At 38.3% G+C, this 27,073-nt stretch overlaps 1 protein-coding gene across 1 annotated transcript in view; it reads left to right on the top strand.

Annotated features, from left to right (window-relative positions):
- Nucleotides 1-27,073, top strand: part of LOC124712283 (phenylalanine--tRNA ligase beta subunit) — a 105,185-nt gene that overhangs the window by 64,071 nt on the left and 14,041 nt on the right. The window contains exons 7-9 of the mRNA XM_047242580.1: nt 8,380-8,555; nt 26,086-26,293; nt 26,406-26,486. Coding sequence (XP_047098536.1) covers nt 8,380-8,555; nt 26,086-26,293; nt 26,406-26,486 — 465 coding nt within the window. The remainder of the gene's footprint in view (nt 1-8,379; nt 8,556-26,085; nt 26,294-26,405; nt 26,487-27,073) is intronic.

Genomic DNA, 27,073 nt, shown 5'->3' on the forward strand with positions numbered 1-27,073 from the left:
AATCAGATAAACTAAACATTACTAATCCTCACTATTTAACTACCATATATATATATATATATATATATATATATATATATATGGTCAATGTTTGTCTTTTCTTATAATTTTATGTAGCATACGCTTTAATTTAGCTCAAAGAAAACAAAAATTGTACAACAAAAAGACACATTTGTGTATATATATATATATATATATATATATATATATATATATATATATATATATATATAATGGAAGGAAACATTCCACGTGGGAAAAATTATATATAAAAACAAAGATGAGGTGACTTACCGAACAAAAGCGCTGGCAGGTCGATAGACACACAAACACAAACATACACACAAAATTCAAGCTTTCGCAACAAACTGTTGCCTCATCAGGAAAGAGGGAAGGAGAGGGGAAGACGAAAGGAAGTGGGTTTTAAGGGAGAGGGTAAGGAGTCATTCCAATCCCGGGAGCGGAAAGACTTACCTTAGGGGGAAAAAAGGACAGGTATACACTCGCAGATGTGCGTGTGTGTGAGTGTATACCTGTCCTTTTTTCCCCCTAAGGTAAGTCTTTCCGCTCCCGGGATTGGAATGACTCCTTACCCTCTCCCTTAAAACCCACTTCCTTTCGTCTTCCCCTCTCCTTCCCTCTTTCCTGATGAGGCAACAGTTTGTTGCGAAAGCTTGAATTTTGTGTGTATGTTTGTGTTTGTTTGTGTGTCTATCGACCTGCCAGCGCTTTTGTTCGGTAAGTCACCTCATCTTTGTTTTTTTTATATATATATATATATATATATATATATATATATATATATATATATATATATATATATATATATATATATATATATATAATAACTGTTATTGATGTTTGGAATATCCATACGATATCAATGTATTATGCCATTGTAAGTTGTAATGAGACTGTGTTGTGTGGAAGACAGCTAGATTGCACACCAAAGAAAATTGTCCCTTATTCTGCACAAGATGACCACACAGGGAGATGATTTTCGCTGTTGTGGATAGTAAGGTCTGATTCCAGTGTGTATTTTGAAACAATAGATACCTCATTTACATTAATTATCTTAGAAAGGGCAGCACAAAATGTAAAGACCTCTGCACCTTGGATGATTTACCAAGTTCCCTTCAATTAGCTCTCTTCTTTAGCGTAAATAGATATTTTTGTTTGAGCACTATTTTAAGAGTGAATGACTCAAATGTTTTCTTTGCCTTTCAGTCTGCCCTAATATTGCTCATAAACAACTGATCTTGAGAAAGTGACAAGTATAATGTTCCTGTATGTGACACTGTTATAAAACAAAGCATCTTAGTGTAAGCTGAATTATTGATTTCTTGGGTGTGTGAAATGAATTCCTATCTATGTTTCAAATTACTGTAAGGTGCTATCTTTGTGTTTTCTCTTTGTGGACATGGGATAGGGAGCGGAGAGGCTGAGGAGGGAAAAATGGGGGGGGGGGGGGGGGGGGGGAGATCACTATATTGCAGTAGTGAGCGTCATGGCTAACACCGTAGAAGAGAGAGATATTGTGATTTTCAGTGACTCATGTGGTATTGCCAGTTGCCAACAAGATAAAATGTTTTCTGCACAACACACAGCTCCAGCAATGAATAAGACCGCCATACAGAGATAGGAATTCCTTACACTGATGCTATGAAAATAAATACTGGATATCTGGCTCAATTTTTGTAAGGAGCAAATGAAGAATTCTTATATCAGAAATATTCAGGCGTTTCTTTCTTTCTTCCTAATATGATTAACAGCACTGAATCCTGATTCCATGAGGTATGAGGTAGGGAAAGGAATCAATAAACTGAATGTCATTTTCCACATAGTTGGATGTAAGACATATATTTTTTTAGTTTGCTATAGGTTTTCATGACCAGCACTATCAAATTTGTTTACTTTCTTCACCATATATAATTTCTAACATTTCTTCTTGGCAAGCTATATTGGTCTCTTCAGCATTTGGGGTAAAAGGAGTTTTATCCACTCGTACATCTTCAGTTTCAATTTTATTGAAGTGGCTACTGAATCTGTGAATATCATATGGAATGACATGTTAATGTAGGAAAGTGATAAACTTCTCGCATCACTAGGTTAAGTAGTTCAAGTTTGACATATTTTCTGTTGGTTTATATCTTGGGTTCTTCAGTCAATGTTTGTTTGACAATTTTTGTAAAGTTTTGCCAGCGTAATGGGCTGGCATTGTCAAAGCCTCATCCTCCATTGCTGGTCATGTGTTGTAATTGAGTTTTTGGCTGTAGATTTTATGTGCCTGTTGTGCCAACATCTGAGAGATTTTCCCTTGTCATTACCACTGTGGTTCTCCACTTGTTATCTGCAACAGTTATTCTCTGCAGCATGGGAATCCAAGATCTGTTCACCTTGAGGCTTTCCTCTTTCTTGTTGAAGCTATTGTCATGTTAGTGGATTTCTATGGCTTCTCTGCACAAGTGGGAGTGGTAGGTCTTCACCACAGCTAGTACTTCCATGTCGGTGAATTTTATTACATGATTGGTCTCTCACAGTGCATGTCCTTCCATGGCTGATTTATCATCCTGTACCAACCTGCAGTATCATTTGTGTTTGGTGATCCTGTTGCTGATTGATCATCCAGTCTCTCCAATGTAGACTTTTTCACATTTACACAGTGTGCCATATATTCCTGATATTGTGAGTAGGTCCCTTTTACCCTTTGTCGATCTGAGACACTTTTTGATCATCTGAGACAGTTTGTAAATAGTCTTTATGGCATGTTTGCACAAAATATGGCCAATTCTGCCCTTCACTTCGTGGATGTTTGATGGAGAGACTACCTAACATCCCTTCTTCTGATGTAACTTTGCTAAGTGTTAGAGTTCATAACATTTATTATGCAACTGGTGGAGTAATTATTGCTCCTCAGAATGGTTCTTAGGTGTTGAATCTCACATGTGAGGTGCTACAGCTCACATATTCATTTTGGGTGTGTTATGAGATTATTAATTACCCTCTTTTTTGATTTATATGATAGTCTGTGCAAGTATCAGTCTGTGTGTGTCAGTTTTCGATACATTCTGTGTCCGAGGTTCTCACCATCCCTCATAACCAGCACATATAGAAAGGGTGCTGTTGATCATTTTTCTACCTCTATAGTAAATTTCATTTTTGCATGGAGACTGTTAAGACATCTTAGAGAGTCACCAAGCTGTTCCTTGCCATGGCTCCAAACAATGTAGGTGTCATGGGTGTACCTACACTACACCTTAGTTTTGCAAGATGTGGAGTCCAGCCCCTGTGTTTTGAAATGGATCTAGAAGAAATTGGCCACCATTGGACACCATGGCAAAGGCTTACAGCTGTTCATAGAAATCTCCATCCCACATGAAATAACTTGGGGTAGGACATGCATGAAATAGCTTGGTCATGTCATGTGGGAAAATAGAACTGATGTGCTCCAGAGAATCACTGAGTGGCATTTAGATAAACAAAGCAACAAGATCAAAGTTGACTAGGATGATGTTTGGCCAAAGTTTCAGTTTCTTAAGCTTCTCAGTGAAAAGGCTTGAGTGCTTTATGTGTGTGTTGGTCTCTTCCATATGCAGCTGAAGCAGAGAGACCAAGTGCTTGACAAATTTATATGTCAGTGAGTCAGGAGCACAAATGATTGGTCTTAATAGTACATCATTTTTATGGGTCTGTGGTAATCTATACAGCCGTGGTAGTAGGGCCCATGTGTTGCTTATGTTCTTCTGTACATCTGCCAAGAGAGAAGATACCTTTGTTTAACTGATTCATATTCCTTGTGATCTGCTGCATCGGACCTGTGTTTAGCTTTCAGTACCTTGGTGGATCTAATAGGTCCCAAATCTTTTGCTCTGATCCTTTGGTCTTCAATGTAATGATCACATTTTCCTTGTTGGCAGGCAGTACCGATATACTCTTGTTGGTGTTAAGCCTCTTGATAACTTATAACTCTTCTCTTTTCACGTTTCAAGCTGGCGATTTTGCTCGGTGCAATATCCTGGCAGTCTCAGTGCATATTTTTGCAACTTTTTCTAAAGGAAGGGTCCAGGTGTTCACTTCATTGTTAAGCACTGATATTCTTCATGGGTAGGGATGATAGCGAAATTTCCTCCTTTTTGAAGGACAGACCATTCTTCCGAGGTCAGCAGTTGTTCACTAAGGTTAACTACTGTGTGTGGCATGTTGACAATTGACTTGTTGATCTGCTTTCTGCATCTTGCAAACTTTTTTCTTCTGTCCCTGCAGCAGTTGAGTTTGTTCTGGAAGCTCCGGTGAGTAATGCTGTCAGTCTTATCCAGTGTCTCAGTGCATGCTGCCACTTAGTTAATTAAAAAAAGTCCAAAAGCTGCTCATCAGTTCTTGCCAAGTCTCCCCATGTTACATGAATTTGCTCACAAAAATAAGCTCTTTCCATTCTGTCGTAAGTATCCTGTGAATGGGTGGCAGTTGACTAGGTGCTTACATTTCAGGAACTCTTGAGTGTATCCTTCATCCTGATACCATGACAAAAAGGTGAGAGAGCATAGCAAACAGGCATTCTTCTTCAGTTGCTAGTCAAGGTGTCAGCACAGTCTTGAAATCTCATCCCCACAGAGGCATAGTACAAAATTTTTTGGGTTTCTGAGACCTTTATTGACATATTGCCTGTTGTTTTCTGTCTTGTGTTCTTTGGCTGTCTGTTGTTTCATGAATTTTCTTATCTTTCACAAGCACGAGTGGCTGGCACCATCAAACCCCACCTTCCACTGCTGGTGGTGGACTGGAGTTGAGGTTGCAGACATAGATTATTTAAACTTGTTGCATGAATTCTGTGGGCTTTCCCTATTCATGACCACTGTGATTCTTTTCTTGCTACCTGCAATGGTCATTCTGTGTAGTTCAGGAATCCATGATCCATTTACCCTGAAACTTTCCTCTTTGTTGTTGAAGCTATTGTTATATTTGTGAATTTCTATAGCTTCCCTGAACAAGCAGTTGTAACTCCACAGCAAGAACCACCATGTCAGTGAATCTTACTGTGTGATCGGTCTCTCTGAGTGCACGCTGCACCATTACCAATTTCTCCGCCTGTTCCAAACCGCATTACTGTTTGTGTTCAGTGAACCTGGTGTTGATAGAGCATCCAGTCATTTCAATGTAGACTTTTACACTCGCACGTGGTATATGATGTATTCTCAACATTGAGAGTGGGTCACTTTTGTAATTTGTCAGTCTGAGACACTTACTGATCTCGATTGGTTTGTAATTAGTCTTTACATTGTGTTGTGCTGTTTGTTACCCTGAGGATGTTAGCAGAAAGGCTGCATCCAACATTTAATCTTTTGACATGTAAGATTGACCACATAATAAAAATTTTCTGTCATGGAAGTTCTTACTCTGGGGAAGAGCTATCACCCCTGCTGGTTGAAGGAACCCATAGAAATCCACTAACATGACAATAGCTTCAACAAGAAAGATGAAAGCCTCAAGGTGAATGGATTTTGGATTCATGTGCCGCAGAGAATGACCATTTTTGGTAGCAAGAAGAGAAGCACTATGACAATGACAGGGAAAAGCCCTCAGATGTTGGCACAATGTATGTATATAATCTACAGTCACGAGTTTGACCCCATACTGCCAGCAGCAGTGGCAGGTGAAGTTTCTGCAATGCCAAGCACTCATGCTTGTGGTATGTAAGAATGAAGAAACCAAGACAGAAATAAGTGCAGTTTGCCACAAAAGCTTTAACAGTTTTGTTGTTCAGGTGTGTCAATAAATAATGACACATTACTTTGGCAAACAGTATGAGTTTGCTCTTCAAAGCTGCAGATTGAAATAATGAAATCTCTTGAAAATATCTACCAGATAAAAGACACCATTCCTTACTGTTTGCAACTGTTGTCACGGATTAGTCTCATTACCATTTTAATAAATTGTGCGGCACTATCAAGTAATGCTACAAAATGAACAAAGATTTACACTACTTCTGTATGCAAAAGTAAACTACTAAAGTCTTTATAACTGTCCTGGCCAAGCTGTAAAAACATTCTATTATTTTTTGGATTGGATTTGATTTTGTCATGGCTTGAATTATTATAGCTAATAAGGAATGGAGACTTGTACTTAGATGTTCTCATGCAAGATATTGTCTGTACACCACACAAGAAAACTTAAAGTGTTTGGCACTTCTTTCTACAAATAATCAACAAATCTATGATAATGACCCACCATTTAAGGTGCTCCATCATTAATGCATGCAACAATATTATTCAAAGGAATATTATTTTTTGCAAAGTGCAATGTCACAGTATTAAATATAGATAATCCTGTTGGGTATGTAATGAGATTTATTGTAAATGGCATTCCTTCACGTAATGTATGTTTTTTCATCAGAATAATGTACATAAACCATCAATGAAGTATTATTATCTACAATGGTAGACTCATCCAGTTGCATGGAAAATGAAGAGTTTTGAAGAATACTTACAAGCTCTCTCTCTCTCTCTCTCTCTCTCTCTCTCTCTCTCTCTCTCTCTCTCTCTCTCTCCCCCCACCATTAAGTGCCATTTCTTCAATCCCTCATTTTAATGTGCCATTGCTTTCATTACAGGTTCTCCATTATTATAGCTTTTACCATTTTTTTGACCCCCATTGTGAAGTGTGTCGAGTGAGGTAGTGCCGCTCTTAACACTTTTATTGGGAGATGTTGGTGAAATCCCTGTTCAGCCATCCCAATTTAAGTTTTCCATGATTTCCCTAAATCACTTTAGACAAATGCCAGGATGGTTCCTTTGAAAGGACACGCCTGATTTCCTTCTCCAGCCTTCCTTAATCCGAGATAGTGCTCCATCTAGTGACCTCATTGTCAACCGGACATTAAACACTGATCTTGTTTCTTAAATGATGCAGTGATTGTTCAACGATTTTGAAATTTTGTATTGTTTTATTTCTTGAAAATATTCAATGGCCTTGTCCATATCATTTGAATGCTTTGTAAAAAGATGTTCTTGCAGTCATCTTAGCTTCATTGCCCCATTGGATGATGATGTATTACACAATAAACACATTGAATGTTTTTGTTGACAAAATATTCTATGAAACCCATCTTGAGATACTCTGGCAAATAGTCACAAACATGTAATTTTTTTTTAAGCCACAGGTGCACACTATTTCACAATATTTTGTTTGAAGCTGTAGGCTTGTGCTCACTCTCACAAATACTGCTGTATACTGACTAGCGTCACTGCAAATAAAAGAGCCTGTGCCATGTATTATCATCAGCACATGCACATTGTGCACTGTGGATTGGGTTTGGGGTGGAGGCGGCACCAGCTACAAACTCTGCTGGGTGGTGTGGGGAGAGATGCACGAGCTAGTCTGGAGCGAGGCTCTTTTTTATTCATGGTCTCACAGTAGCACCATTTAGTTTCACTTACATAATATGAACTAAACTTATGCATGGGTGATACAGATAGTATATTTTCTGAAGTTTAAACTGTCACAGGTGATTTTATGAAAACCTAATGAAAATGTTTTTAAAATCCATACTGTTTATTTCGTATCATGAAAGCTTGAATGGCGACAAGTGGATGATAGGTCTCTACCACTGGTTAGAGCCATAAATGAACCGCAGGTCTCTCACACCCTTCCCCCCTATAACTGTCTGGGTACGTCAGTTGAAGCACATTGCACATTATTTCATCGCCATACAGCAGTTTTTATATTTTTTCTGTTTGTTGATAACCATATTCATGTTTTTGTTTTGTTTCTCTTTCTTCCTGCCCTTTCAAATGTATCTTTATTTTTGTTTTTACATATAGCTCATGATAACTGGAACTTTAAAGGGCTCTCTGATGGCATACATTGTGAAGACAGTTTGTAGGTGAGAGCTACATTCTTGTTTCGAGAGAATGCTAATATTTCAGCAAGTGTAACTCATCTCCCCCCATGCCCCCTTCTCTACCAACTTAATATATTTCTTACATTGTGTGCATTCTTAATGCTGTAAAGTTATAAAATGTAAGGCTTTGGCACAGATCTAGAATTCAGATTTACTATTTATGCAGGTAAAAAATTAAAAAATCCTTGTGCTGTTCTTACATAACTGTAGATTCACTGAGCAAACATTGGCCGTAAGACCTTGTAATAGGGCATATGTTGCCAGAGGCTATGATACTTGGTCTGTTATTATTAATGAAGAAAGGAAATTAGTCAGTAGGAAGTGATACTTGTCAGTTGTCTAATCAGCAGTGCCCAATACAAATCCTGTCATAAGATATGTCAGTGGTATATTTAACTGAAACCAATCATTTGCTTTAATCACCTCATATCTTAATGTTGCTACTTTGTTGTAGAAAATGTGAATGTTTCTATTTTGTTTAGGCAAAAGTTGTTTTGGACACCCTTGTCAGTATGTTCAGTGCATATTGTGATGACCAATATGTAGTAGAATCTTGTGAAGTAGAACAACCAGATGGTGTTACCAATTTGTACCCTGCTCTGGTCTACCGTGAAGAAGTTATTGAAGTTACAAAAGCCAATGACTATATCGGTGTGTGGTACGTACTGCTTTTATTCTGACTTTTTATATATTGTGTTGTGATTTGAAGTTGGCATAATTCCACCATTTTATATTATTATAGCACAGACACTCTGTGTAAGTATTTTTGTTGTTTTTGTTGCTCCATTGTCCAGTTAGCTGACAAATAGTGTATTCTGTGAATACCAAACAAAAGCTTGTTTCCATGAGGCAAATCCAACAAAGGAAACTCCAGGTAGGAATATCAACAATATAAAGAAAAGGATGGGTTGCGACCACCATAATGATGGCATGTTGACGTGTAGACCTGCACAACAAAAGGAATGTTACACAGTTCACTTTCTGCCAAAGCCTTCTTCAGAAAATATGTGGCCCCTTCGCCATCCGATACCACCTTGGACTGGAACAACTGAAGCACATCCATTCTCATTACCTACCAAAGATCTTTCACATCTGTCCTGATGTGGATCATATCCCTGCAGAAGATCCAGGTGCAAGATGTGTCCAATCCACCCACCCAGCACTTCATACTCCACTTCCATCACAGGGTTAACCTACTGCCCCATCAGAGGCTGGGCTACTGTGAAAGCAGCCATGCCATGTACCGGCTCTGCTGCAATCATTGCACAGCTTGTTATATTGGTGTGACTACCAACCAGCTGTCCACCAGAATGATTGGCCGCAGCTGTTGCGACAGCAAAGTAGACCATCCTGTGGCACAACATGCAGCTGAACTTAACATATTTGCTTTCAATGGCTGCTTCACAGCCAATACTGTCAGGTCCTTCACTCCATCGCCAGCTTTTGTGTACTGTCGAGATGGACGTTATCCTTGCAACACATTCTCTGCTCATAAAATTATCCTGGCCTCAACTTATAGTGACTTATTGTCCCCGCACCCTCCACCCAAGAGTTTCTTCCCCCTCTGTCCTATTACCTCCTCCCTATTCACGCCCCTGGTGCTCATTGTGTGCCACTCTCTGCCAATGCACCTGCCTGCCTTTCCTCTTCCATGTCCCCCTCCTTTTCCACTCCCTTCCTCCTCCCCCCTCCTTCCCCCCCTCCCCCTTTTCCCAACACCATGTCCCATAGCCTCCTGACATACGCCTGGTGGCTCACCATCTGCAGCATCGTCAATAGAACCGACTATGGTCCTTTGGTGCAGAGCCGAGTGGAGGGTCTGAATCAGAGGCTCAGGCAGTTCTGTGACCGTGTAGGCTGCAAATTCCTCGACTTGCGCCATTGGGTGGTGGGTTTTGAAATATGCTCACTATTTTTATATACTGTATTTAGCATATTTTGTGACAGTATCTTTTCCGTGAAATGTTTACAAGACGATACTTGTCTTGGCTTCAGTCATCTAGTGGCAGTATGATTCCACAATGCAGTTTCGTCGGCTGCAGAAATGACCTGGTTCAATGTGTTTGCCTCATTTTTGGTGCTTCAAATACCATTTCTTCGAACATGGTTTCTTCTTAAAGTTTATATAAAAAAGTAGTAGCATAATTCATTTTTCCTGTTCACTAACAAATTATTATGACGGTGACCTGCACATTGTTCCAACGTCAACACACACCAAGAGTTCACTGCCGACTGACTATGGTTTAAGACGACTCCAGTGTCAAAGACATTTTACACAACACACAAGCTTCCACTTGTAACCAGTCTCTTTGATATTCTTCGTCACATCTACTAATATTAATCAGTATGCTGTCACTCTCAAAAATATAAGTAAATTAGCATAAAATAAGGCAAATTACAATTCACAAAAAAATATTCTGACAAAAATATAGGAGAACATTTACAACTTCCCTCATTAGATTTGGTATCGACAAATCCAGTAGAAAATAACACATCTCCCAGATCCATTACAGTTTCCACTTAATAGCTCAGGAGTCCACTACACAGGAGGTGGCTACACGGGTAGCGGGGGCTGTGTGGAAGGGTCTGGGTGTTTTTTTTTTTAGGTTAGAGGGACTCAGGGAACCACAGGAGTAGTGACCGTCTAAAAGTGGGGAGGTAAAACACAGTAAGGTAGTTGTAGAAATGATTGGTATTGTAGTTGTAAATTGTCGTAGCTGTGTTGGGAAAGAACCAGAGCTCCAAACCCTAATAGAAAGCACTGAAGCTCAAATAGTTGTAGGTACAGAGAGCTGGCTAAAGCCAGAAATAAGTTCAGCTGAAATTTTTTCAAACAATCTAACAGTGTTCGGAAAGGAGTATTTATTGCTGTCAGAGGTAGTTGGCCTTGTAGCGAAATTGAAGTAGATAGTTCATGTGAAATAGTATGGGTAGAGGTTATAGCTGATAATCGGACTAAACTATTAATTGGATCGTTTTACGGACCCCCCCCCCCCCCCCCCCAACTCAGAAGATATAGTTACTGAACAGTTCAAAGAAAACTTGAGTCTCATTTCAAATAAGCACCCTGCTCATACAATTATAGTTGGTGGTGACTTCAGTCTACCCTCGATATGCTGGAAAAATTATATGTTTAAAGCTGGCGGCAGGCATAAAACGTCATCCGAAATTGTACTGAATGCTTTCTCAGAAAATTATTTTGAACAATTAGTTCATGAGCCCACTCGAAGCGTAAATGGTTTGCGAAAGCATACTTGACCTTTTAGCAACAAATAATCCTGGACAAATAGTGAGTATGTGACGAATACAGGGATTAGCGACTGCAAGGAAGTTGCTGCTAGGCTGAATATCGTAATACCTACAACCATCAAAAAGAAATGCAAAGTATATCTATTTAAAAAAGCTGATAAAAATACTATTAACGCTTTTTTAAGAGACAGTCTTCAATCCTTCTGATCTGTTCATGTAAGTGTAGAAAAGTTGAGGAATGTTTCCATAGAGATAGTATGGACAGCAATTGAGAGATATATACCACATAAATTAATAAGTGATGGTACTGATCCCACATGGTACACAAAACGGGTCAGATCGTTGTTGCAGAAGCAATGAAAACAGCATGCCAAATTTAAAAGAATGCAAAATCCCGAAGATTGGCAAAGTTGTACAGAAGTTTGAAATATAGTGCGTACTTCAGTGCGAGATACTTTTAATAATTTCCACAGTGAAACTCTGTCTTGAAATCTGGCAGAAAACCCAAAGAGATTCTTGTTATACATAAAGCACACCAAATACCTTCACTGCGCGATAACAACGGTGAAGTCACTTATGGCAGTGCCACTAAATCAGGGTTATTAAATGCGGTTTTCCAAAACTCCATCACCTAAGAAGACGAAATAAATATTCCTGAATTCCAATCAAGAACAACTGCCAAGATGAGAAACATAGAAGTAGATAACTTGGTGTAACAAAACAGCTTAAATCACTTAATAAAGGCAAGGCCTCTGGTCAAGATTGTATACCAGTCAGATACCTCTCAGAGTACGCTTATAAAATAGCTCCATATTTAGCAATTATATACAACCACTCGCTCACAGAAAGATCTGTACCTAAAGACTGGAAAATTGCTCAAGTCACACCAATACCCAAAAAGGGAAGTAGGAGTAATCTGCTGAATTACAGGCCTATATCACTAGCATCGATTTGCAGTAGGGTTTTAGAACATATGCTGTATTCGAACATTATGAAGTACCTTGAAGAAAACGATTTATTGACACGTAGTCAGCACGGATTCAGAAAATATCGTTCTTGTGAAACACAACTAGCTCTTTATACTCATGAAGTAATAAGTGGTATCGGCAGGGGATGTCAAATTGATTCCATATGTTTAGATTTCCAGAAGGCTTTCGACACTGTTCCTCATGCGCGTCTTCTAAGCAAACTGCGTGCCTATGGAGTATCGCCTCAGTTGTACGACTGGATTCATGATTTCCTGTCAGAAAGGTTACAGTTCGTAGTAATAGATGGAAAGTCATCGAGTAAACCAGAAGTAATATCCGGCGTCCACCAAGGAAGAGTTATAGGCCCTCTATTGTTCCAGGTCTATATTAACGACATAGGAGACAATCTGAGTAGCTGTGTTAGATTGTTTGCAGATGATACTGTCATTTACCGTCTTGTAAAGTCATCAGATGATCAAAACGACTTGCAAAATGATTTAGATAAGATATCTGTATGGTGCGAAAAGTGGCAATGGACCCTGAATAAAGAAAAGTGTGAAGTTATTCACATGAGTACTAAAAGAAATCAGCTAAATTTCGAATTCGCGATAAGTCACACAAATCTGAAGGCTGTAAATTCAGGTAAATACTTAAGGATTAGAATTACAAATAACCTAAATTGGAATGATCACATAGATAATATTGTGGGTAGAGCAAACCAAAGACCGCGGTTCATTGGCAGAACACTTAGAAGGTGCAACAGGTCTAATAAAGAGACTGCTTACATCACGCTTGTCCGCCCTATTCTGGAGTATTGCTGTGCGGTGTGGGATCCACATCAGGTGGGACTGACGAATGACATTGAAAAAGTACAAAAAAGGGCAGCTCATTTTGTTTTGTCGCGAAATAGGAGAGATAGTGTCACAGACATGATATGTGAATTGGAGTGGCAATCATTATAACAAAGGTGTTTTTCGTTGCGGCGAGATCTTGTCATGAAATTTCAATCACCAGTTTTCTCCTGTGATTGCGAAAACATTCTGTTGCCACCCACCTACATAGGGAGAAATGATCATCACGATATAATAAGAGAAATCAGGGCTCACACAGAAAAATTTAAGTGCTCATTTTTCCTGCGTGCTGTTCGAGAGTGGAACGGTAGAGAGACAGCTTGAAGGTGGTTCATTGAACCCTCTGCCAGACACTTTATTGTGAATAGCAGAGTAATCACATAGATGTAGATGTTGTCTTCTCATGCCTCCATCTAATCCCAGCATTCTCCACCAACAAACAGTGCTCTTCTCACCCCGCCCCCCCCCCCCCCTCCCACCTGTACCTTGTTATCCCTTCCCCAACCCTCAATCCTCAAGGCAGGTTGCTGCTTTTGTTCCATGTGACAGCTAAATTCTTGCCCAAGCTGCCATAGATGGCAATCATTTGTGCATGTGATATGCTTGCTTGTGTGAATGTATGTGTGTGCATGTTTCCTTTTATGAAGGACGCCCGTGGCCGAAAGCTGAATATGCAACACACTTTTCATTGTACCTGTCTGCAACTCATTGTGTCATCTTTACGATGAGCAGCACTCGATCCTTCTCCTTACTTGTTGTCATGAGTTTTTAACTATTGAGATGAATTTTGTGTTTGTATTGCCTTTTAACTTCTGTCATTGATCTTCAGCTGATGTGTGTTTGATGATTTTTCCTGATGTTTCACCAGCATGAGTGCCTGGCATTGTTAAAGGCCCTGCATTGCTGAAGGTGGACCTGTGGCAGATGAACCCTTGACAGTGTCAACCGCCCTTGCTGCAAAAGTCAGAAAAATTCTTAAACAGACATCAGCTGAAGACCCCAAGTTGGAAGCCAACAGGCAATACATCAACAAATGATCATGAAAGCCTAAATTATTACGATTTTGTCTTAATTGCATCATTTTCTAAAATGGAACCAACTGCTTTGATTGTTCCCTGCTACTATATTGGAACTTATGTACCTGCCTTTACCGAATGCACCTTTGCACTGGAGATGCTCTCTCCCTTTTTTTGTGTATATTTCTCATAACATGCTCCCATCAATAAAATTTGCAAATACACAAATACTTTTTGTTTTGTGTGAGAAGATTGATGGTTTATGCTTTTGAAAGGAAGTGGGTACCGATATATTAGGATAAAATCTTCGGACATATTTTGTATTTCACTGTGCATGAGACAAGTATATTAACAATAAAAGGAAAAGGATAGAATGCTACAAAAGGATAGAATGCTATTCAACATAATGATGACACATTGAGTTGCAGTAGGCATGACAAAAAGGCTGTTACATTTTTAGCTTTCAGCCAAAGCCTTTTTCAGAAAAGGAAGCACACACGTATACATTCACACGCACTTGACCACCATCTTTGGCAGCTTGGAGCTGTTTTATTGTTGATATTCCAACCTGATGTTTCCATTGTTAGACAAGTATATTATGTGATTAAAAAGAGAGATATTTCAAAAGGAGAATTCACTTGAGAAAGCTTTAAAATTGCAAGGAGACACATGGCTGGCCCAGTAGGTAAAAGTTCTAGTACTCAGCCATTTACTCTATTTCTCTTTTCTCAAATTTCTCTTGTCCCCCACTTCCTTTCTTCTTTTCTGTATCATCTTATTTATCTTCACCTCCCCCCATCTCTCTCTTTAGTTATTTCTCACCTCCTTTTCTGTTTGCTTCTTAGTTGTGCTAATCTTCCTACCTCTGATTTATCTTCCTATCTTCTTTACTTGTTGCTATGTCCTACCGTCACTGGACTGCAGGTGGCTTGCTTCTGCCCCTTCATCTTTTCTCCCCTTGTCCTCAAATCAGATGGGATCCTCTCATTCTGAGATCTGAGTGACCTGCCCCTTCTTCCCAACCTACCAAACTGTATCCCTCTTTCCTCCCTGGTAAAAGAACTGATAGTTCCAGAAGTGTGGAATTGATCTTTCCGACTGTTATTGTGTCTGTGAGCAGTACTGGAATTTTGTCTCTGGATCTAAGTACAAGCCACCTACACTGTCTTCTTTAAATTCTACACAGAAAATATATAAACATTGTGTTTTTGTACTTCTTGTCTAACTGTTTAGGGCTCTTAGTACACATATCATGTGAGGTGTGATCAAAAAGTAATGGAAATTTTTGTTTTTCTTAAAGAATCTTTATTTAATCACGATCATCATCATCATCATCATCATCATCATCATCATCATCAGCTTAGTTCACTTAAAGTAAACCTGTCTGATATAATACACTTGTATCAGCACCTTTTCCAATCTTGGAAGCCCTTCTGAATCTCACTTTTCTTTATGGTGGTCAGCTCCTTCAGCAATTCTGTTTTTATCACATCAGAGGTGGTGAAACGACACTCTTTCAAGATTATCTTCAGCCTGGGGAATAGAAAGAAGTCACAGGTGCCATGTCCAGCAAATATGGTGGCTATGAGGCAACATAATGGTTTTATTTTCTGTCAAGAAATCCTGTATGAGTATTGAGGAGTGAACAGGAGCATTATCATGATGAAATTTCCATGAGTGGCTTTGCCACAGCTCAGGCGATTTTCTTCAGACTGCTTCATTCAGACTGTACATAACTTCCAAGTATTATTCCTTATTGACCGTACGGTCATAAGGCATGAACTCATGATGCACTACCTCAATGTAATCAAAGAAAACAGTGACCACAACTTTCACATGTGATCAAACTTGAATTTTTTTCAGTCTTATCTTTTCAGGCAGTTTCCATTGGGACAGTTGGGCCTCAGTTTCAACATCACAGCCGTATACCCATGTTTCGTCACCCATTGTAACCTTCTTTAGAAGTTCTGATTCGTTGCCAACTTTATTCAGCAGTTCCTGAGTGATGTCTGCACGATGTCATTTTTTGTCAAAATTCAACAATTTCGGAACAAACTTTCCTGCTACACATTTTGTGCCCAAAACATCTGAAAAAGTTGCTTGGCATGAGCCAAAGAATAGTCTGACATTTTCAGTAACCTCTCTGATAATAATTCAGAGATTTTCCAGAACCATTTTCTTTACTTCTTCCACAGTGTCATCAGTAATTGATGTGCTAGTATGGCCATGGAAGTTGTTGTCTTCAAAGTCATCTTACCCTCTTTGAAATGTTTCAATACTACTCATCTTACTTATAGTATATTCGCCAAAAGCCACAGTCAGCATTTTGAATGTAGTGGTGCACCATATTCCATTTTTGAAGCAAAATTAAATGCAAATTGTTTGATCCATCTTTTTCAAAAGTAAAAATTCACCAAGCAATCGAAACCACTTACAACCTTTTCAACTGTCAGTAATACACTAAATATTCAAAACAGCTGAAAACGCTTCCCACGCCCGGGTTCCCGGGTTCGATTCCCGGCGGGGTCAGGGATTTTCTCTGCCTCGTGATGACTGGGTGTTGTGTGATGTCCTTAGGTTAGTTAGGTTTAAGTAGTTCTAAGTTCTGGGGGACTGATGACCATAGATGTTAAGTCCCATAGTGCTCAGAGCTATTTGAACAGCTGAAAATGCAAATGTAGATCAGGACCATGTGTACCAACAAGATAAAAAATAATAATAATAAAACAAATTTTTAAAATCAGATGTATAAAGCCTGCAAATTAAAAAAAAATCCTGTTACTTTTTGTTCACACCTCATGTAGTGATCACATATCTTTCAGTTATTGTTACCATTACATCCAAGGTGAATTTTGGGAGGAGGGAGTGAAAATTTTGAGTATGTAATTAACATAGTATTTTACAATATTATGTACTTGTCAGTGGTGATGTATTTAATATCCAAAGATATGGATTGTGTTCTTTATTTCATAGATTATATATTGTCATTTCTTAGTTTTATTGTCTGTGTTAATGAAATTTTTAAATAGAGGAATGTGTTTCAGCACTAAAGATTTATGATAATATTGCTGTAATTTTAAATAGTTAATTTTTGATTTTAGGTCAGTCTGTTTATTCAAAATGTCAGGATATTTCATCATATACGTGAAAAATTTCTATTTCTATTTAGCCTGCTACCTTTTCCAGCGGTGTGTAAGATTGATAAGCATTGTGTTATGTTACTAGTTGTGGGGTTTCGTTCTTTCAGATGTGAACTAAGTGAAAATAGGTTTATGCCTGTGAAATTAAGATGGTCCCTGAAGTTTGCTTTGAAATTTCTTCCTGTCTGTTGTATGTGCATTTTCTCATAGTTATCGTATTTTAACTTACAAACACTCGAATGAATTTGCAGGACTGTTCTAGGGAATGACAAATTTGTAATCAGACTGTTTTGTGTTTTCTGAAGTTTCATCCTCAGATTGATTTTTTGGAAAGCAAATTTGATTTTATCTGAAATTTTTCCCCGGTGTGATATGACAGTGAATGGAGCTTTTTTATTGTTATGCAGTTTTGTTAGGGTAATGCTGTCTGTCATTTTCATTGCTTATAACTTACTACTATACGTCTTAAATGTATATGCACATATTGGGTGTCCCAGGAGGAATGGTCAGTGTTCAGGTATGTGAGAAGAAAGATCATTTGATACAAAAAAAAGTCTAGTAAATTCTCTAGAAGAGACCTATTTTTCACAGTAGTGAAGATGAAGTAAGAAATAAGATATGCAGTTGGAACTCATGTTTACAGGACTTTTTTTTACCAAATTATTCAATAAATTGCAGAAAACCACATCTTGTAAGTTAGGGGTGCAGGCCTGAACTTCATTCATGAGTTACGTGACACTAAGACATTAAACCTAAAAAAATCACTGCAATTGTTTGTCTTTATACTGCTTAGATAATAGTATTTTTTCTTTAAGACATCTTTGAAATCCATGCTGTTTACTGTAGAGAAATGCAGCAATTCGAAATAGCCTATTTTTGTCGTCATTCATTTCTTAATCCTGTGGAAGATTTTGGTTAAAGATAAGCCATTAAATTTTTGTGGACAAGCTTGGTTGTCTCCTAAATAAATTGATGTAATTTATGGTAAAAAATTGTGAATTCATTTGCAGCTATAAGAAAATGTGTATTCTTGACTTCTCTCTCTCTCTCTCTCTCTCTCTCTCTCTCTCTCTCTCTCTCTCTCTCAATTCAATTCACAAATTTTAGTTCCTATTTGACAATACTGGTAATTAATTAATTAATTTCTAACAATATATTTGGTTTTCATTGTACAACTTTTCAATCTTGGTAACTGGTCAGCATATAATCACAGCCAATTCAATAATAGTAATGAGGAGTAAGTGCAAAGTAAATTAAACATAAGTACTTGTAATGTCAAGCTAATAGTTTTTATCATAGATACTGAATGAGTGTTACATATACTACTATTATTTATAGCCACTTGTGTTCTTTAATCAACTATCACTGATTCCTGTGTCAGCCTCCATTTTCCTTTCATGTAACATTTTGTCTTGTAATTAATTGTGTCATGATTTCTCTGCTGTTCTTAATTTTCAGTCTCATGTATAGCATATTGTATTTGTCTACTTTTCCTCATAATATATGTAAACTGGAACATTCGTTTTGGTTTGTTACTGTCCTATATTGACCAGCAGTATGTTTGAACTCAACTTATGATTGTTTATACTGTTTTTGGGGATTTGAGCAACTTCACATTTATGTTAGACTACAGCTGACAAAATGTATTGATGAGAAAGCTTTCTGTCTGTTGAACATGGAAGTCATCCTTATTGCATAGCATTGTGACAGAAAGAATGGTTTTTAACATGACAGCATAATGGACTTGAATGTGTTGTTTACTACCAAATGTTCCATCTTTCCATCACTTGTAAGCATTCAGGCCATCCGTTGCAGATTAGTTTCTGTTACTATCATAGTAATCTGTATTCACTCTATGACAGGCTTCTCCAACACTGCCCCACTGGGCGCAGGCACTACATGGTGCTCCTCAGCTTTCCCACAAGCATGTGCAATTAGTGTAAGCCACTCAGAAGGTGGTCCATGCGCATTCTGCACATCTGAAGGGCAAGTGGCCACCCCTGTTGGCACACATTCTGTTAGTGTTGTAGCATTATGCACGCTGCTTGCATGGCTGGTTGCTTGATAGCAGGATTGTGTTTGATGCATCGCCGCACGAACTAAACTCTCCAACTTTGAATGACACCCTTTAAGCAGGAACACATTTACTGTCAGACATACTGGCAACCTTGTTACGATTCTGCAAACTTCTGATGCGGCTAGGCTGTGGACCAAGTCTTCCGAGCAGGACATAGCTCTCACTAGGCTCTTTTGGTATTGTGTTGAACAAACTAAGAATCGAATAGCAAATGTCAACCCTCATTGATGATTCTATAATCATGGACAATTTTGTGTTTAGTGTGAGAGACAGTGAGGAAGCTGCAATTGTTTGCTAGGAGTGGCCAGAACTCTTCCTGCAAATAAGCCTTCCACTTTCCAAATGAGCAACTAATTTGAAGGATGTGTCAATATAGGCAGGGAAAATCAGCTGCTAAATAATTGTTGAAATTCTTTTTGAAAACCTCCAGCTGTCTTTTATTATGCACATTGCCACTAGTTTTGGTCATAGACCATTTTCGAGCTTAGTCTAAATGAGGAAATACAAAATGTTAGAGGATGTACAGTTTGACAAGTTAGTGTAAGGTTATAAACATTGTGCATAAATGGCAGGAATATTGTACCATGATGTAAGCAATTACAAGTTACTGATGCAGGCCAACCACAGTCAATAAAATTGTCAGCAATACTATAATTCTACAGAGCAGTTAATACCAAAAGGCTTATTTATACAAAAAATCAATAACAAACTAACGTAAATTAGCTTCCCACCTTTTTACCATATATTCATTCTCTGCTTTGTCCCATAGATAAATAAACTTGGGCAATAATTTTGTTTGTGGGTTTTCACTCCCTTGTAACATTGACTCTGCAGATACTTTATTTATTTACTTAATGCATGTATAAGATAATACTTGACTCTTTAATTTCCCTTGTCTCCCTTCATTGGTTCTCTTTTTCTCTCTCCCCACTCCTCAGTTCTACTCTCTTTCTCTATTATCTTTTCTTTTTTTCACATTGCCCTGTGCTTATAGCGGATTGTTAAAATTTCACTGTAAAGAAAAGCTTCCAAACACCCCCCCCCCCCCCCCGCCCTCCCCCCTCCTACCCACCTTTCTTCTAGTTATGCTGTTTAAAATTAAAATATTTTTCTAGCACTCAGTTCAACTGAAGGCTCTTCACAGAAATTATAAATTTATTACTAAACATTTTGATCAGTTTCACTTTCTCTGTTGTACACTTAATATTGCAATATATTTCGCAGATGTAAGTTGTTGTTTACTTTCAACTAAAGACAACAATGTTCCATTACATCTGTTACATTAATGTTTCACTTTTTAGTACATACTGTACATATTTTATCTTTAACATGGCATTATCTTTGCCTGTTTTTCGCTTTCTGTTTGATGTATTTTCATCTGTTAATTCATTATTAATTTTCATGTGAATAAGCCTTTTGCTGACGATTACTCTGTACAATTATTATATTGCTGACAATTTTACTGACTATGGTTGGCAACATCAAGATATAACATTCCTGCCATTTATGCCGGAAAGTATGATATTTGTAACCTTACACTAACTAGTCAAATTATACACTCACCAACATTTTGTATTTCCTCATTTGGTCTAAGCTTGAAATTGGTCTATGACCAAAACCAGTAGCACTGTGCAAAATAAAAAACAGCTAAAGGTTTTCACAATGGATTTCAATAATTTGAAAGAACTGACGGCAATAAGGTATGCCAAAAGGCTTTGGAACCAAGCCCACAACCCAAGTCTTGGGTAATCGATTTAGTACAGCAGATTACTTCATCTCCACTGACTACCAAAGGATAGCGGAAGAACCGAGTGACAAATTGGCAACGAAGAGAAAAGTTCTTCAAGCAACTGCCCAGTTTTACAACCCTCTTGGCCTGTTCACATCCATTGGGTGTGTTGTTCTGTATGTACGGACAACTGCTGAAGTTGGTTACACAGCACATTTTGTTGGCAGCAATATCAGATTGGCACCAATCAAGAAAGTAACTTTACCTAGGCTAGAATTGCTTGCTATATTGATAGGCTCATGACTCATTCGTTGCTTTTGCCAGAAAATGGGAGTCAGTGACAACAAGGCTACATTGTGGAGCGATTCAGCAGTCACTTTGGAATGGATATGAAATGATACAAACAAATTGAAAACTTTCATTTGAAATTGGCTGACAGAAATCCTGATGTACGCTACACCCAGTCAGTGGAGGCACTGTTCTGGAAGTCAAAGTCCCACAGATCATCTCATATGGAAACTCTAAGCAGACTTGCTAGTAGCACTTAACATCTGATGGTGTGGACCACCATGGTTTTCAGAAGACAGACAGTCATGGCTCTGGACATCCCATCTCTACTTAAATTAATGCCAGAAGCCAAAATCTGTACAAATGTCATTCTGATTATCATCGCCAAACCCCTGGTCAGCATTGCAAAATTTAGATCCTGCTGGTGAACACTTCATGTAACTGCCCTTGTATTTTGACTTGTTGAGAGTACTAAGAAAAATGTTAGAAATACTAGTAGTCTGAGTACTCTGGAGTTACACAATGCCCATATAAACTTGATCAAAAGAGTTCAAGAGGAGCTATTAACTAGCAAACTCGCAGTATTGCTTTAGGGAGAATAGTTGCTTAAAGCATCAAAGATAGCTTGGCACAATCCTTTCCTGTTGGTTGGTGCGATTTTGTTAGTTTGTAGGGTGCAATGCACTGCAGTCACCATAAAAATTGACCACCATATCAAAAAGTAAAAAGTTAAACAGTTCCTATTCACATGTGCCACAACACGGGCATTTCACATTGAACTCGTCAGTGATATGTCCACTGGTACATTTATAATGGCCAGGTAACACTTTGTAGGACATGGAAGCCTACAACTTACTGTTTACCCTGACAATGTTACAACATTCCACGCAGCCAACACAGAACTCTCTGAACTCTTCAAAACTGTCCAGAATACAGACATACAGTATTGCTGTGTCCACAATGAAATTATTTGGATGTACATTCCACCATGGGCAGCTTGTTGGGGAGGCTGGTGGGAATTAATTATAGGCCTCATCAGGCAGTGTTTGAGGAAGTAACTTGGTCACTCTCAGGTGAATGAAGAGAACTTAAACACCATGTTGATAAGAATACAAGCCACAATAAATTCAAGACCCATCACTCAAGGAGAGAATGACTGTAAACTATAATGGAGACTGTGAATAAAAGTGTGAGCTGTAGTTATTGTGTTGAATTCCTTTAATTACTAGTGAGTTGCAACACTGTATTTTAGATATTAATTATTTAGTAATGGCAATCTCTTTAAAGTTCATGGGCTCGGTTCAAAGGAGTTTTTAACATACAGTTTTTCATTGGTCTGAATAATGCCATTTTGTAGTAATGGGGATAATAAAGAGTGTTGTCTTATGTAACATTGGTCATAGTAGATGGTCAGCAAATATGTAAATTATGGTTGTTTCTCTCCGTAGATAAGTAGTTGAAAGAAATATATGCCTTCATTTACCTTGTGCTCTGCTGTGAACATTTTGTGTTTTATTTGTTGCTGGAGTCTATTAGCTAATTCAAATTTCATCAGTTGTTCGGTTGAGAAGGATAAAACTACTGTCACCAGCAAAATTATTTTAGTACATAAAGTAACTTTCTGGTGTACAAGGGTTCTGGAATGTTTGCTTTCAAGGTAATTTATATTTACAGCAGTTTTTAAACATTCTCTACAGCCAACCATGTGTAGATAATCTTTTTGCATTTTCAATTTATTGTGATATTAGAAGTAATTAAGTGACAGTATTAGTCCTGACAATTCGGTAAGTTCTTATTACTACTTGGTTCTAATTTATTTTGTCAATAGGTTGCTATTAATGATTTCGAGAGCACTTTCAACAGGTACATTTATGTAAATGTTGGTGACATTGATTCAAATGAATCTCATTATGACGGGTGTATGAAAGTCTTGGACTTGATTAATAAAGTAGGGCATGTTCTTAACATAAAATATGTGTATTTGGCTTCTAGTATGTTACTGAGCATCTTGGTAATCTGTAGCATCTTGGTAATGTGGGCTGGCTGGTCATAGAGTTGACAGTAGTTGCGTGGGTGGCTACATTTGTGGGTACTTAATTGTGACTTCAGCTTTTGGGACAGATTGGCTTATAACAACACAGTATTGGGCTTCAGAAACTGTTGATGAGAAGGAGATGTCCTACATCATAAGATAAAACTTGTCATGAGCTGTATGTTCAACAAGCATCATTCTCTCCTCCTCCTTCTCCTCCTCTTCCTCCTACTCAAGTCCCTTACAAAAGTCTGCTTCGTGTAATTATGTTTATATGTCTGGCCAAGGGCTGATATGTCCAATGAATTTTGGATCTAAATTTGTAAAAATCAAGTCTTAAATTACTATGTTAACATTCTTTGCTTTTTTTTTCTTGTTCAATAAATGAGTCTTTTGCCAAACTTTTCCTGAATCACAGCACTAGTATTTTTTCTTCTGTTAATTAATCCGGGCTAAAACAAATCCCATTTCATTGTCATTATCTGAGGATTCTTGAAAGAGAAACAGTCCACAAAATTATTACCAGCATTCTTAGTTTTATGCAGCTGTGATTAAATCAGGTTTTTATTAAAGAGCAGTACTTCTCAGTCCGTTACTACATTCCTCAGTAAAGGCTGTTGTAACACATCAAACAAAGTATTGCATCATCTCAGTTCCGAAAGTTACGGAACCTGTACAGAAAACTGGAATAGAGATCAACATAAACATCATTTCTGCCCTTTTTGTTGCTCATGAAAATCACACTTTGCATGTTGTACCACCATACAGCAAGACCTTCCAAGGTGGTGGTCCAGATTGCTGTACACCAGCACGTCCTCTTGCATTGATGCATGCCTGTATTCGTCATGGCATACTGTCCAATAGTTCATCAAGGCACTGTCGGTCCAGATTGTCCCACTCCTTAATGGCGATTCGGCATAGATCCCTCACAGTGGTTGGTGGGTCACATCATCCATAAACAGCCATTTTCAATCCATCCCAGGCATGTTCAATAGGGTTCATGTCTGGAGAACATGCTGGCCACGCTAGTCAAGTAATGTCATTATCCTGAAGGAAGTCATTCACAAGATGTGCATGATAGGGCCATCAATTGTCATCCATGAAGATGAATGCCTCGCCAATATGCTGCCGATATGGTTGCACTGTCAGTTGTAGGATTGCATTCACGTATCGTACAGTCATAAAGGTGCTTCCATGACCACCAGCAGTGTACGCCGACCCCACATAATGCACCTCAAAACAACAGGGAACCTCCACCTTGCTGCTCTCGCTGGACAGTGTGCCTAAGGCTTTCAGCCTGACCAGATTGCCTCCAAACACGTTTGACGATTGTCTGGCGGAAGGCATATGTGACACTCGTCAGTGAAGAGAACGTGTTGCCAATCCTGAGTGGCCCATTCGACATGTTGTTGGGCCCATGTGTATTGCGCCACACGGTGTCGTGGTTGCAAAGGTGGACCTCGTCATGGACATTGGGAGTGAAGTTGTGCATCGTGCAGCCTATTGCACACAGTTTGAGTTGTAACATGACGTCCTGTGGCTGCATGAAAAGCATTATTCAACATGGTGGCATTGCTGTCAGGGCTTCTCCGGGCCATCGTGCGTAGGTAGTGGTCATCCACTGCAGTAGTAGCCCTTGGGCGGCCTGAACGGGGCATGTCATTGACAGTTCCTGTCTCTCTGTATCTTCTCCACGTCCAAACAACATCGCTTTGGTTCACTCTTCACTCTGAGATGCTTGGACACTTCCTTTGTTTGAGAGCCCTTCCTGGAACAAAGTAACAATGCGGATGTGATCGAACCGCGGTATTGACCGTCTAGGCATAGTTGAACTACAGACAACATGAACCGTGCACCTCCTTCCTGGTGGAATGACTGGAACTGATCGGTTGTCAGACCCCTCTGTCTAATAGGCACTGCTCATGCATGGTTGTTTACATCGTTGGGCAGGTTTAGTGACATCTCTGAACAGTCAAAGGGACTGTGTCTGTGATACAATAGCCACAGTCAATGTCTATCTTCAGGAGTTCTGGGAACCAGGGTGATGCAAAACTCTTTTTGATGTGCAAATTTCCCCAGATGCATTCAGGTAAATGCCATTACTGCGCCTTCAGCAAGCCATTGCATTCCTTCTTTCAGACACTTTTAATAGAAATGTGACTTGTTGTGTGGGTAGTAAAGTATAATTTCTTTTTTAAAGTAAGATAAAAAGAAAATAAACCATACCATCAATAAGGGAAAAGGTAGAGTTCATTAATGGTATGCTATATAAAACTGTGATGTTAATGAAATTACAGTTCATAAAACCATGTCAATAACAGGAAACCCTTCACATTGAATTCCGAAATCAATAAAATATTATTATGTTTGTTAGACTTCATTGTTATGTAAATGTGGTATCAAGTCAGGGTGATTACTACCATTACATTCTTTGCCATCGCCAATGCAGAGATTTTTATGTATATAAAAGTGCACTTGGACTGGCATTCTAAGACATTGGATGGATAATTCATCTGTATCTTTCTGTGATGGGTTAAAACATTTTCAGTACAAAAGGCGTGCTGGTGCAGTTGTGTGTAACCCCAACACTATATGAGTTATACATGTTTACATGGGTGGAGTTGCAGTTTCCTTTTTGTGAAGATTTTGCGTGTTACTGCAGTATTTGAAGCATATTTAAATAAGTTATTTTTGTATCCAATTGTTTATTTTCTATGTATGTCAATATTATGTTTTATAATGTAAATGGATAGGAAGTATCATAAATGCAATCTATCCATTTACATAATATTATCAACAATTGATTATTTTTGTTGTAATATTATGTTTGTATTTCAGTCAGTCACCTAAAGACATGGCCAAACTTCTGTCAAAGATGTGCCTTGAAACAGATGTAATTTCTGATGGCAAACAGCTGAAAGTCCGAGTTCCTCCGACAAGACATGATGTCATTCATGCTTGTGATGTGTATGAAGATGTAGCAATTGCACATGGATATAACAATATTGAAAGAACTCTACCAAAAACATCCACTATTGCACAGGAGGTGAAACATTAATAAGGATCTGTGTGTGTGTGTGTGTGTGTGTGTGTGTGTGTGTGTGTGTGTGTGTGTGGGATAGCTGAGCATAATTTGATGCTTTCTGTCTGTTAAACAGTTTCCACTGAATAAACTCTCGGACCAGTTAAGGGAAAACGTTGCACAGGCTGGATTCACAGAAGCTCTCACATTTTCTCTGGTTAGTAACAATTAGTATTTACTAGATTGATTTGTGCTGTTTTGTTTAATTCACTTTGTTTGAACTACAGAAACATTACTAGCTGATACTGTTTGATTAGCTTCATTCTCCAATATATTTCTGTATTTTAATCTGTTTGTTGTGATACACATTTTGTTGCACAGTGTATTAGGAGTAAAATGTTGATGTGTCCATTTTACATGTAAATTAGAAGTATTGTGTAGTATTTTTGTGGTATCTTAAAGATAATAGTGCATTATGAAGTTATCAAATGTTGTAACTGTCAGTTTTCTAGTTATTGTTGTTTTACCTAAAAAGTAAGAAAATGACTACAGTTTCAGTAAATACAAATAAGATAAGTAAATTCTAATTCTAGAATGAAATACACATCTATATGGGTGTACGTTGGAGGAAGAGTGGTTCTTCCATTTATGATACTTACTTTGAAACAATATTCTCCACTGTTTGTCTAAAAATTACTATTTGTGATAGGCTAAATAGTTACCTCTTTAACTTGTGCTTTGTCATCTGCAGAATTTATTGCTTCCCATGAAATTGCAGTTGATGTGTGGTTTGTCCATTTCTAT

Source organism: Schistocerca piceifrons, chromosome 1 (assembly GCF_021461385.2).
Source record: "Schistocerca piceifrons isolate TAMUIC-IGC-003096 chromosome 1, iqSchPice1.1, whole genome shotgun sequence".
NCBI lineage: Eukaryota > Metazoa > Arthropoda > Insecta > Orthoptera > Acrididae > Schistocerca > Schistocerca piceifrons.